This window comes from Ylistrum balloti, unplaced genomic scaffold, assembly GCF_031769215.1.
Source record: "Ylistrum balloti isolate Yb309-2 unplaced genomic scaffold, AGI_CSIRO_Ybal_v1 Utg369992, whole genome shotgun sequence".
NCBI classification, from domain to species: Eukaryota; Metazoa; Mollusca; class Bivalvia; order Pectinida; family Pectinidae; genus Ylistrum; species Ylistrum balloti.
The window spans coordinates 112,952-125,696 of NW_026782074.1; the positions used below are offsets into that span (position 1 = coordinate 112,952).

Genomic DNA, 12,745 nt, shown 5'->3' on the forward strand with positions numbered 1-12,745 from the left:
TCGTGACCAGCGTCATCAACACTCGTTATACCAGAGCGAGGATTACCGTGATCAACACCATCAACACTCGTTATACCAGAGCCAGGATTATCGTGACCAGCGTCATCAACACTCATTATACCAAAGCGAGGATTATAGTGACCAGCACCATCAACAGTCGTTATACCAGCGTGAGGATTATCGTGACCAGCGTCATCAACACTCGTTATACCAGCGGGATGATTATCGTGACCAGCGTCATCAACACTCGTTATACCAGCGTGAGGATTATCGTGACCAGCGTCATCAACACTCGTTAAATCAGCGTGAGAATTATAGTGACCAGCGCCATCAACACTCATTATACCAGAGCCAGGATTATAGTGACCAGCGCCATCAACACTCGTTATACCAGCGTGAGGATTATCGTGACCAGCGTCATCAACACTCGTTATACCAGAGTGAGGATTTTAGAGACCAGCGTCATCAACACTCGTTATACCAGAGCCAGGATTACCGTGACCAGCGTCATCAACACTCGTTACCCCACGTGAGAATTATAGTGACCAGCGCCATCAACACTCGTTATGCCATATCCAGAATTATTGTGACAAGCGTCATCAACGTTAAGGTTATAATTGCCCCACTCGCTTATCCAAATATACATGCCCTTTTATTATGTTTTTGTGGTAGAAAGTTTAATTCATTTTCGCATTTGGAATTGGAATTCTTTTTTCGAACAAGCCTCTTGGACAATTTTTCCCCGCTTAATAAATTTTGATAAAGAGTTATTTTCTCCTGTATCTGATCGATTTCAAAATTAAGATTTTGAATAGATTATTATCTTTATAACAAACATCAAATAGGTGTATTCAACGCCATCAAGAACTCTGTTATCAAAGACTTGCTGTTCTATAATTACAAAACTACCTTGCATTCAAGTGACGTTTTCCACTACAAAACCCGACAAACATACACACAATATCAGTCTCATTGTTCGGCAGGAGGAAATATTCATCCTACTCCCAGAGCTTTAGAAATTTCGAAGACGTTGGAGTCTTTGAAGTGACAGATAATGAATGAACATTCCTGGAGTAGGCCAATGTCTAGAAGCAGTGTATTGATCAGAGAGCTTGTTGAATTACACTCCATCATGTTAACCACTACAACACAGGAGGAAATCACTGGATATGTTAACATAACTATCTCTCCTGGACTTGACATTTCTATAATGGACTTATTATAAGAAATAAAACTGTTACATGATTGGTTCTAATGAGACAAAATCCTACTAAGGACCATATGCGTCTTAGATGAAGTGTCTTTATACAGGAATATTATTGTGACGTTAGGGCAATCGAAGAGAAGAATAGAAAGTCGAAATTATTACCGTTTTCTGTTATAATGCCAAATGTTTCTCATTCGTTTGTTCTCAAATAACTATAAATGGTACTTCGAGGCTAATTACATCCAGAGTACGGACTATAAAATTGAAAATAGATATCAAATATTGTTTATAACTTCAAATTTCACAGGTAATTGAATGTTATAATGTTAAAACTAACATAAGCATCGACAATAAAATGTGTTTCTAAAGGCACATTGATTATAAAGGGAGTAAAATTCTCTCTAGATAATACATATTATGTAAACATATAATCATATCAAGAAAAACGAAGAACACAATAGGATCATTAATATGTTCTACCAAGACAAATTAAAACATGAGAACTCCCTAACGCTGTCATACACTGTCGTGTATGTGGTAACAAATAGGCTCATCTCCATTAGTACCGACTTTATATTTATCATATTGTTGTCTATATATAGGAAGGACAATCATTTATATCCCCTACCTTCCCAGGATGCATTATTCTACAGCGCACTCTGATGAACCTAGAGTAACGTTTCTGTGACGTTTGAACACTTTAGAGCCTTTCTAACGTCGTCAATCATCGGAAGCTTCAAGCCATAAATGTAACGGCGTTGATTAAACGGAGACGGATTTCGATATCGTTTTATCGTCGTCACAGTTCTGTGATATTTATTAAGTAGCGCACGCGTAAATCCATTCTTGTAGTTGAACAAAGGAATAAAAAATCAATTGATGATATATTAGTACCTGGACATAATTATATGAAACAGTTAGCTACGGTTTGTTCCGATAGTAAAACCCTTCGCTCACTTACATCCGAGCAAACGAGTTGCTAAAAATAGATAATTTTTATTTATCTAAGAAAGCTAGATATGCCATTTTATCTAGAGAATATGCAGTGTGATTTAGATTAATGTTTTTGTAGTGTTGTTATTAATAGTTTTGTCTGTGTTGTACATCATTTTCTATTTTGTGTTCATAATCTTGACAAATTCTTTTCCATTTTGTTTTTTTACTACTACCAATCGGATGTCTTGTCGTGTCGACTAAGTAATGTGACGCATTTTTCTGATCTCCAGAGTATTACCACACCATGTCAGGCGATGTCTTAAAACCTAACGTGCGGATTAATCTCTAAATGCGTGATCGGTCGGAAATAAATATTTCAAGTTTAGCCTTCAATAAACTGTCAAGCACATGTCAAGTCAAGTAGATATCCCTTCTCGTTTCACTAGGGAGATCTGAAAAATATCGGGTTATTTTGCATTGTTCTAATTCACATTATTGAAATTTAATTAATGCGTTTTGACAAATCTGTTACTCTTTTTCTGTTTTTACTTAAAACATTTATCATTATGATTGTTTCACGGTGTATAGAAAAAATCTGAAGCAACAGAAACTATCGATATGTTATAAACTGCTATTTCTGATTTGTGATACACAAGTGACAGCTCTCTGTTTCTTGTCAAAAATAAGGAGTCCCTGTGAAGACAAACAGGAGTGACATTGAATCGCGTATTTGGAACGCCATTTGCTGATGTGTAAAGACAGTCGACGCAAGCTGAAGATGGGGACAATAGCCTGGTTAAGTTTGTACAGACGTGTTCGGAACGTATAGCTTTTAGCGTGATTGACAAGAGAAATGGGTGTCTGTTTAGTGTATCCCAAGTTTTAACGATACCGACAACTTGTCTTTCTACAACACATCAATGTGATGTAACCTAGATGTCGCACACCTCCACGCCATGCACTTGCTAACATTTCAGATGAATAATGTACACGCCCGACTTTCACTATGTACCTAGGTTCGATTTGCCACGTTGCACACATCATAATAAAATTTTCATAGAAAACATCTGTATTGATTAGATGTTTTCCATTCTTCTTTACACAAACTTATCATGAATATCAAGTTAACCATGTGATAAATACGTATTATTCCATTATTTGTTGTACCCACGAGCAAATATGTCAAAAACTATATATATAGTATAGTGTCCAACACCCACGTGATGTCGAGATGCTTTTGGTTTTATCGTCGACAGGATTACCATTTATCATTCACAATTCCGATCACTTTGCCGTTAGGTAAACTTTCACGTGTACTAAGACAAACGAATGGGTAGATATTTTGTGTGATAAATAAGGCAAAATCTGATCGCTATTTCTATCGTCGTCAAGTGTTATATGGAGACATCTGATCTTAATAAAGACGTGATGGTGAATGTTAGATTCGGTAATGACGGATAGGCATACTATCTTCCAACCGTCCTTGTAACTATGTACCATGCTCTAGGGACCCTAGCTCCATCACCTCATAACTTAATATCATCACGCCTCTGTTGTTGTTTTACCAAGAGGATGGGTCATGCATGATCTCGGTACCTCTAGAAACAGTTCAATATTTTATCAAACTACCACATGAATTTCTATTGTAAAGACATTGTGACTACATACATGGTTGGTTCCTGTCTTTAACATACGTTATTTCAAAATAGACTCGCAGTCGTGACGTGGGCGGTCTCGTAAAATCTCCACCAATCAGATTACGCTGTGACGGTTAAGAATGTAACCAAGCCCTACAGAGATGACAAGATCGCAGATGGTTTCTACAGATTACAGTCAACTGTAAAATTAATTGGGTAACACATGCAATCGGCCGGAAACCGATCCTATAGAAAGATGTTTTATTTTACCAACTTTTCCGATAGGGCATGATGCGCACGGAACTAAAATGACTTTACAATTAATATTCATATCCAAATTTCGTCCTGATGACTTTCACATCATCAAATGAAGCAATTTATTCTCTGACCTAATCACCATTTATATCAAACCGATGTGTAACAACCACAGTCAGAACTCTCTCTCTCTCTCTCTCTCTCTCTCTCTCTCTCTCTCTCTCTCTCTCTCTCTCTCTCTCTCTCTCTCTCTCTCTCTCTCTCTCTCTCTCTCCATAACAAGTTCTAAATAATATCTTATACTGTTCTTTATAATGAAGATTTCGAATCCCCACACTGTCAGTGTTTTCGTGTATAGGAAAATAATCGTAAACATATTTTTAATTACATATATGGAATTACCTGATTTCCTATATTAAACAGGAAAAGACGGAATCGCCCTTGTCCTAAATACTGTTTATTTTTTTTATTTGGAGATATTGTGTGAAAAATCTATATCCTCATGTAAGTTTTCCTTTGTTTGTTTCAGATTCACCATACAAGTGCAACTGTCAGCGCCATCGACAGCATGCGTTTGTGGGTACTAGTTTCCCTTGTCGGGCTGGCATTGACAGCTCCTTTGCTTGAAGAAAATGAAGCGGAAAAGAAAATAGGTACGATAAGGGTTTTATTGTTTAATCTTGCAAACTATTTTTATTATTATAAATCATAGGAATGTTTAATTAATGAAAGTTTAGATGGATGACGTCTGCAAATTTGTTCTAATTTTTCAACTTGAACTAATCATTTCTTTAAAGCATTATAATATTTTTAACTAATCATAAGTCAAGTAAACAGTTAATTAATTCCGAATCGTGGAAATAAAACACTAAAGCATTATAATATTTCTTAAACATTTAGTAAATCGTATCGATTGTTATCTGATGGAATGAAAAGAAGGATTGATCTTAACTACATGCACTTCACTACAAAGCTGAGGCAAGCGGGTAGACGTGGTACTGTTAAACAAATACCATAAATACTTAACATTACCTGATATAAGAAAATTACAAATTTTACTGAAAGATGGGACAAGTGCAAAATTTAAGCTCTTAACATCACTTACGAGTGGTAGAAGGAAAAACAGCGGTATGATGCAGTTTCACTCATTGTTTAGCTTGACTGCATCTATCTAAATTTGCATGAAAAGGTGTTAATTATTTGTATGTCTTCTGTACAGTCTACTATATTCCTATATCTCATTAGATATTTAAGTTGAGTCTGATGTAAACACTGGTGAGAGTTTGAATTATGTGGCAGAATTAAGCTTTCTGTATGAACATGTAAGACGCTCATAATTAATCTTTAAAAAATCAAGATGACAAAGAGTGCAATTTGAATGTCAATTACATTTATTTTAATGTAAGATTAAAATTTACTAATAAAAAAGAAAATTTTAATTATTTTCATGACGTTGTTAGAAATGAAGCCAATTTTAAAAGGTAAACAAAATTTAACAATGCTTATTAGCAGTTTCGGACACAATGGCCGTTCAAGAAGTGATGTCAAAATGTCACGACGCCATATCGAAATTTACGCCGGTGTTGCAAGTGTAAGGGTTACATGGGATTTACCAGGGTTTAACATTTCTGCTGTAGATATTTGTATCCAAGATCTGATTGATAAAAGGGCATGCTTAAATATGAACTCATCACAAGTTAGATGACTAGATAAGGTGATTTGATATGACTATATATTTAAAAGCATTACTAAGTAGTCGATAAGTATGTGTAGACATCTGATAGTCATCATCATGCTGAACATTTGTTTAGTAAAGATGTTCATCATATGTTTTGCTTCAGTGAAAAGATCTGACGAGGAAATTGGCATGGGAAACCAACAAAATCTTTCTAGAAATAAAAAAAGTGACAGTGAACCATCTTTGCTGGATGATAAAGCTGGATCTGTCCTTGCGGACTCTCCACAAGAGGTAATCCCAGAAGCCCATGATGAAAGTGAAGTTGAAGCGCAGGTACCAGTTTCCGACAATAACGTTGCTTCTGAGTCGAAAGTGGAAGAGGAATTGAATGCCATTATAAAAGAGGGCCAAATGGCACAACAATTGGCAGAAGACGAGTCAGAAGAAACGCATCCAGGTGTTGAAGAAACACAAGAAATGCCTAATGTGGAAAACTCTGATTCCACAGAACAGAGTGATAGTGATGCTGAAACTGAGGAAAACAAAGACGAAGTTGTTGTACCGAATGAAGAAGTGCCGGAAATTGCAGAAGTTGAGGAACCACAGCAAGAGGTGGTTGATTTGAATAATGTTATATCTCCAGAAAATAACGAGGCGATAAAGGAACTTATCCAAGAAAACATGGTCAGCTCGCAACCAGAAGACAATGACACCCCAGAGCAGTTTGCCGACCTTGCAGACACACCTCTTGAGGATGCTACACAGGACGATGGAGGCCAACACGAACTGGGAATGCTCGGTATGAATAATTTTGAAAGAAAAACCAATATTTTAAGCAATATGTTAAACGATTGTGATATATTTCATGAATTCGGTATAATTCTATTGTTTGTGATATTTATTTTTGTAGTATGTGAAACAGGGATATTTGATCTATGAGCATTGGATGGAATTACATGATTTTAGATCTATATTTAGATATATAATGCCTGCACATACTTGCTTTATTATTTCAGAGAACCCTCTCGAAGCTTACCGCATGTTTAGGAACTACCAAAATTTCCTGGCCACTTATCCTGATTATTACGCAGACTCCTACAGAGGCTTTCCGAACGGACGCAGAAGAAGGGCATCGAATCCATTATTGTCGCGCCTTCGGAACCGTGAAATGAAAAGAAATCATCGGAACAAGCGTGAATTATCATACGGCGACAGCAGCCTCTTTCCATACTTCTACCCAGAACGGGAACAAGAACAAGAAGACGATCTGTACAGAGTGGTACCGGATCAGGAAATACTTGACGACGAACCGTACACAATGTTTCCGGAAGAGGCATTGGAGGAAGAACTAGCAGCAGAAGAGGGGTTGCCTTACACAGATGAAGACGAAGGAGAATATGGAACACCTATATTGTATGATGGCAAAGTGGGATATTTCATGCCATCTAAGCGCCAAGACATGCTTAGTTTTGTCCCTGGCAATAAGAGGGACTCTTACTTTTTTCCCTTCTCCAAAGAACCAGACACACACTACAGGGCATTTGTGCCGGAGAAAAGGAGCTACCTGGAAAGCTACGGAGACCTAGTACGATTGGCAAGAGCCTTGGCCATGGAGCCACAGGAAAGAGAACAATATCTACAGGTAATTATCAAGAATAAGAAATACAAACTTGGGTGGAATTTATTACAGAATAGGATAGCACAATGAATCAAATATATATATTAAAACAAAAGCATATAAACAGTAAGCTGAGCACACGCAGAAACATCTATGTTATTATGATCACAATAAGACGAAATATAAACCCCCTTTTATTACATTATGAACACAAAAATATGATAGACGTACATATATATTTGTTTGATAGAAAATTCTGCTTATATCCAAGTGACATTTTCCACCACTTTCTATTGTAATTAATAGATAGTTGTCTAGCAACGTCATATTGCATCATGTATAGACAAAATAATCAATACAGTATGTAGGTATCGGATATGCTTAATCTTATATGTTCCAATATACAATGCTTAGTTGGATAGGGCGAAAAGAAATGCATAATGAAGTTTTATGAACAGAAAAGAGACGATTCAGCTTTCACTAACAATGTTTGGAAAAAGTTTAAGCTTACATACAACACATACCGAAGACAAAACATAGACAGTAGCTAATATAATATATTGCAAATGTGTGTAACACATTTACTGGCATACTTTGCGATGATACGATGTTTGCCGAGCAGCGGACACTCCACCTCTGTAATTCGTTGATTCACGTCAAAATATGGAAATTAGTGCATGACACTATATCGCTTTTCGCCGAACGTTAGATTTCAAAACAGCAAAAGAGTGCGAAAATAATAATAATAACATAGAGTTGCACAGATACAAGGACGGAAACATACACATCCACCGTAGTATATCATATACTATTAGAACTCATCTCTGACCCAACCTAAAGTCACACATATAATTGTTACTTGTGCCAAAAACACTTCAAATGAAATATTTAAATAACATATAAACACCACAAAAGTCTTATTTATCTGAAGCACAATCAACCTTGTGATAAGTATTAGCAAAGAAAAAAGGCTCATGTCACAATCTCTTTCTCCTTCAAAAATATCTTCACTCTACCATGTTACCTTTCTCTACCACACCAGCACACTTTTTTTGTAAGGGAAAAAAAAAAGAAAAAAGAAAACATGTAAATTATATCGAGAGGAAGGTTATGTAAAAAGAATGAGGGTCTTTTCTCAGTTTCTGATAAATATAGCTGAAAGGCTAAAATATAAAAAAATTACAAAATTAATCCATTAATAAATTCTATATAATCAAAGGTTCACAATGCCTTTACATTCATTTTGCTGGTGAAAGCAATATCATCTGATCTTCAAAGGGAATTTCCGAAGCCAGGATTAACCAATGTTTTTTTCGGACTGGCTGTTCTTCTCCCTTAAACCATTTTGAAAGCCAATCCCTAACACAAGCCGTCCAGGAATACCTCTCTAACCAAGAAACATGGAAAGGGCAGTTCAATGCTGCCAATAAACCCGAACAGAGTGATACAAATACGGTTCTACGTAAATGTTCCGGATGGCAGTTGCATGACTGTAGGCGTTTAATGGGTCCTCACAGGCATCATGGCTTCCTTTATTTGAGAACGAGGTAGCAGATCCATGGTGCCTAATAGTAAAGGATAATGTTCAGAACATTGAAATATATTACAGTGTCTTCTAAATCCATTGCAGTAACGACTTTAATCAAAACGCATTATTATCCTTATATGTTTTTTTCTTATTTAGCAGAATGTGTATATAAGAAAGTTGATTTAAACCTACGCTGAAATGAGACACCAAATCAATCATAGAAGACACCAACTCCCTATGTAGGGGTATATATGTATTGTTGTTACATACTGGGCGACATAATAAAACCTAGTCCCCTAACAGTTCTATTAACGTAGATGAAAAAAGAGGTTTGTTTGTATTTTATTTTAAATCAATAGAATTTTAGGTATAGTGCATCTACCCATCTGGTTTTTGCCGTTCATTCCGACCAAATTGGGTTTCCTCAGTCGCCTTCTAGATTTAAAGTCTTTAGCATCACCAACGAGTCCTAAAAGAACGATACAGTTATGCAGTCTTGTTCATTGTTTGACTCTATTGTGCCTAATTATAACCTTGTTTAAAAAATAAAATTCATTTTGTGTGTTTTGTACGATGTTTGTACACTGAAGGCTACAAGGTGTCGTTTAAATTAACGGTACAATTTGTTCCCTGGTCTTCCTTAATTATTAATACTGAGTCAACTTTTTATATTTTAATATTCAAATTTTGTCTTTTCTTGTTAGTTTTAAATGTAATTTCATGATTTTGTTTCTTCGTGGATATTGAATATATTGCCAGTAAAACCAATTAATGTATGTAAACAGAAAGCAATAATTCTATTTGCCTTGTGTAAATAAGAGGTAATGCAACGCACGCTGTATCATTATGAACTATCAGCGGCGACCACGCGGCTCCTACATGCGTACATAGTATAAATCAACCTTGATCTGAGTATAACTAGCTGTCTGATCGGAAACGGAAGTGCTTACATCTTCCGTGCATTGGGACTATTTACCGTAACGATGATGGTCACGTAGCAAAAACTGGAGAGTTTTCGTGTGAAGAAGACAACGAGAGACCATTCAATATGTCAAGGACCGTTAGCTAGCAGACACGACCATCAGTAAGGAAATTGTAATAAAACTGTATAAAATCATGTAGGGCATACCGAACAATCCGGGATACTGCCATGTTTCTTTTTTCCCCGTCAATCTCAATTAACTAGCTTGGCTTTGTTGTTGGCGCTGGTAGCCTTTATTTATTATCTGGCCAGTGAATATTTGTACACTGTTTTCATATCAACTCTTACGTGGTTATTAATTTTCTGAGATGCGTTGATAACACCACTTTTTAATACAATGTTTTCAAAGGCTGTTTGTACGACGATATCGATCCACAGGGAGTAAAACGTTACGTTATGTTTTAATAGGAAAAATGACTTGTTCTTCAGCAAGGCAAGGTTTTTTTTGTTAGCTTATACGAGGATCATGTTAAATGCCATGCTGTAAATTATCTACACATCAGAAAACAATTTTATAATTTGGAAATAAAACATAACTTACAAAGGTTCTACTGCATTAACTGTCGGCCGGGTAATACATTATCATTGCTAAACAAAGAGGCGAAGGTTTGAAAAGCATTCTAGCTTTGCTAAATCAGCAGAGGGTAGATATAGGGGACAGTCAGTGTTTTCATTATGTTTATATTTGTGTTCTTTGTGTGGCAAGTAAAAATGATGAGATAAAGGATTACTCCTTATGTACACTTGAAATACCTTAGTCAATACATCTGAGCACATTTTGTTCGTATTAATCTATGTTTTTAATTATAATATATATATACACTTATAAACGATTAATATTCGTCTATAAAATAAACTTCTGTCATTCTGGTTCGCAAGCTATAAAGGATTTCTCCTTTATAGAATTATTTCCTTGACTGCAGATCTATGTTTGACGATTTCATTTGACCGTGTACATGACTGGACCAAAGAGGATCAATAAGAATTTGCGATGTAGAGAAACATATAATAGTTCATGTAACATTTGCAATTCCCATGTAGTGGCATTAAGATTGAGAAATATGTTTACTATGAATTGGTCGGTATTCTTTTGACAGCCAGTTAAAGTAGGCTAATTTGTGGATACGCAGTTACAATTTTGGCCAACGATAACATTACGCTCAATGTTCATTAGGTTACACTCAAAGTTACGTGTCCACATATGTTATTGACATTCGCCAGGATTCCTGTCAGATATCGGTCAACATATATGTCTCCATGGAGGACTCGGTGACATTATCCTTTACCGATTCCCAGACTTTCCAGACTCAACACTGTCATGTTCTACCGTAATAAATGCATCATTAAAATTCTAAGTGAGCTTTATAAAATAGAAGGCGGAAGGATGAGATGTTTCTTGTGCTTTGAATTGTTTAAGATATACTGATTTCTGGGGATGAAGTATTTATGGAATGTTAGATAAAACGATTTCATGGTCATTTGTCTTGCAGGAACATATCGATTAAATGGTCTTTGACAAACATCGTTGAGATCACTGATAAGAAATTCGTGTTATAATCAGTTCTCTTTTTTTCCCCAGGGTTATGAATGGGAGTAAGATCAATGTTGTGCTCACGTGATCATACACACGATCTTTGGAGCCTGGAGATGCCGAACCTACAGGATGAATCGGCTTTGGAAGAAAAAAAAAGAATTTCGCTTCAGACTTTGTCAAATATCTTCATTTTTGTCCCCTTTTCTAAGTTCAAAACATTCCGCTTCTTGGTTTTGTGACATGTTCATGAAGTTGTTTTGTTGACGCCCCACCTATAAAGTTCAATGTCATTTAATATAGAATTAATCCGGGAATCCTTTGTAAATAATAATTTATTGTAAATCATGAAAATGGAAATCAATATATATATATATATATATAATACATATATTTTTGTGAAAAAATCCTTATTATGTGCATGGACACCTTGTTGAAATTTAATAAATGTCTGTCTTTTCTATAACTTATTTCTCTTTGTGACACTTCAGGAACAAATATACATTGTACTGTGAAAGTTGACATTCAAAATATTTATATAAATAAGCAAAGGTATTTGTATTTGAGTTTATCAGACCTCGTGTACTTGTTACTTTCAGGTCTGTAATGTCTGAACTCTGTTTAAAATCAGCCCTTATGTTACGGTATGTCTTGGCACATTATCTTAATTTTATAAGTTGTTTAGCACCATTAAAAGACGCTATGGAGAACCAGTTTGATTGTATATATTGAACATCTAAGTACAGCAAGACGAGATTAACACCATCAGCAAACAGAGACATTATTTGAACTCCTTGTTAATACGACAATACAATCCACGGGTAGGAGGATACATGAAAGCCCACAAGTCCAACGAAATCTGTCTCCGCTGGCATCCTCGGCTTTGTTTTGTTTTGATTACATTAAAACATTTTAAAAATGATCAGAGATTGTTGACACTCTTTATAGAATTTAACTTTGATACATCAAGGGAATGTTTCGGTTGTAGGCTTTTTCTGCTTTAAACGGATAACGCCATGTTACTTCAGTGTCGGCTACTCAGGAGAGTCATATATTGTATGTATACTTATCATCAATCTTAGTAAAACAAAATAACTTTAATTTGCATAGTGATCATCGGACTGTGCCATTTCTTCAACTAACTGTTAGCTACATATAATAATGAAACACGGTAGTTTGCTGAATTTATCGACCCGTCCCCGAGGTACCTAGTGGCGACCTCACTGAACAACATACTGGAAGGCCGTCATATGCCATCCAGAGCAATTAGGATAAGGTGACACACGATAGCAGAAATTAACCGAAATTTTGTCTACAGTGATGAAAAAGCCATGGCTGAATACGTCTACGTGAATTGACAGTCTAACACTTTC

At 35.9% G+C, this 12,745-nt stretch overlaps 1 protein-coding gene across 1 annotated transcript; it reads left to right on the forward strand.

Annotated features, from left to right (window-relative positions):
• The first annotated feature begins 4,603 nt into the window (after window positions 1-4,603).
• On the forward strand, window positions 4,604-11,478 carry LOC132547967 (uncharacterized). The gene is made up of 4 exons (XM_060211782.1): window positions 4,604-4,688; window positions 5,877-6,512; window positions 6,730-7,355; window positions 11,421-11,478. The coding sequence occupies exons 1-4, from the start codon at window positions 4,604-4,606 to the stop codon at window positions 11,436-11,438; spliced, it is 1,365 nt and encodes a 454-aa protein (XP_060067765.1). The 3' UTR covers window positions 11,439-11,478.
• The last annotated feature ends 1,267 nt before the right edge of the window (window positions 11,479-12,745 follow it).

Coding starts and splice junctions, on each gene's coding strand:
- LOC132547967 (XM_060211782.1), top strand. CDS start 4,604: ATGCGTTTGTGGGTACTAGTTTCCCTTGTCGGGCTGGCATTGACAGCT. Junction 4,689..5,876: donor TGAAGCGGAAAAGAAAATAG/GTACGATAAGGG, acceptor GTTTTGCTTCAG/TGAAAAGATCTGACGAGGAA. Junction 6,513..6,729: donor ACACGAACTGGGAATGCTCG/GTATGAATAATT, acceptor TTATTATTTCAG/AGAACCCTCTCGAAGCTTAC.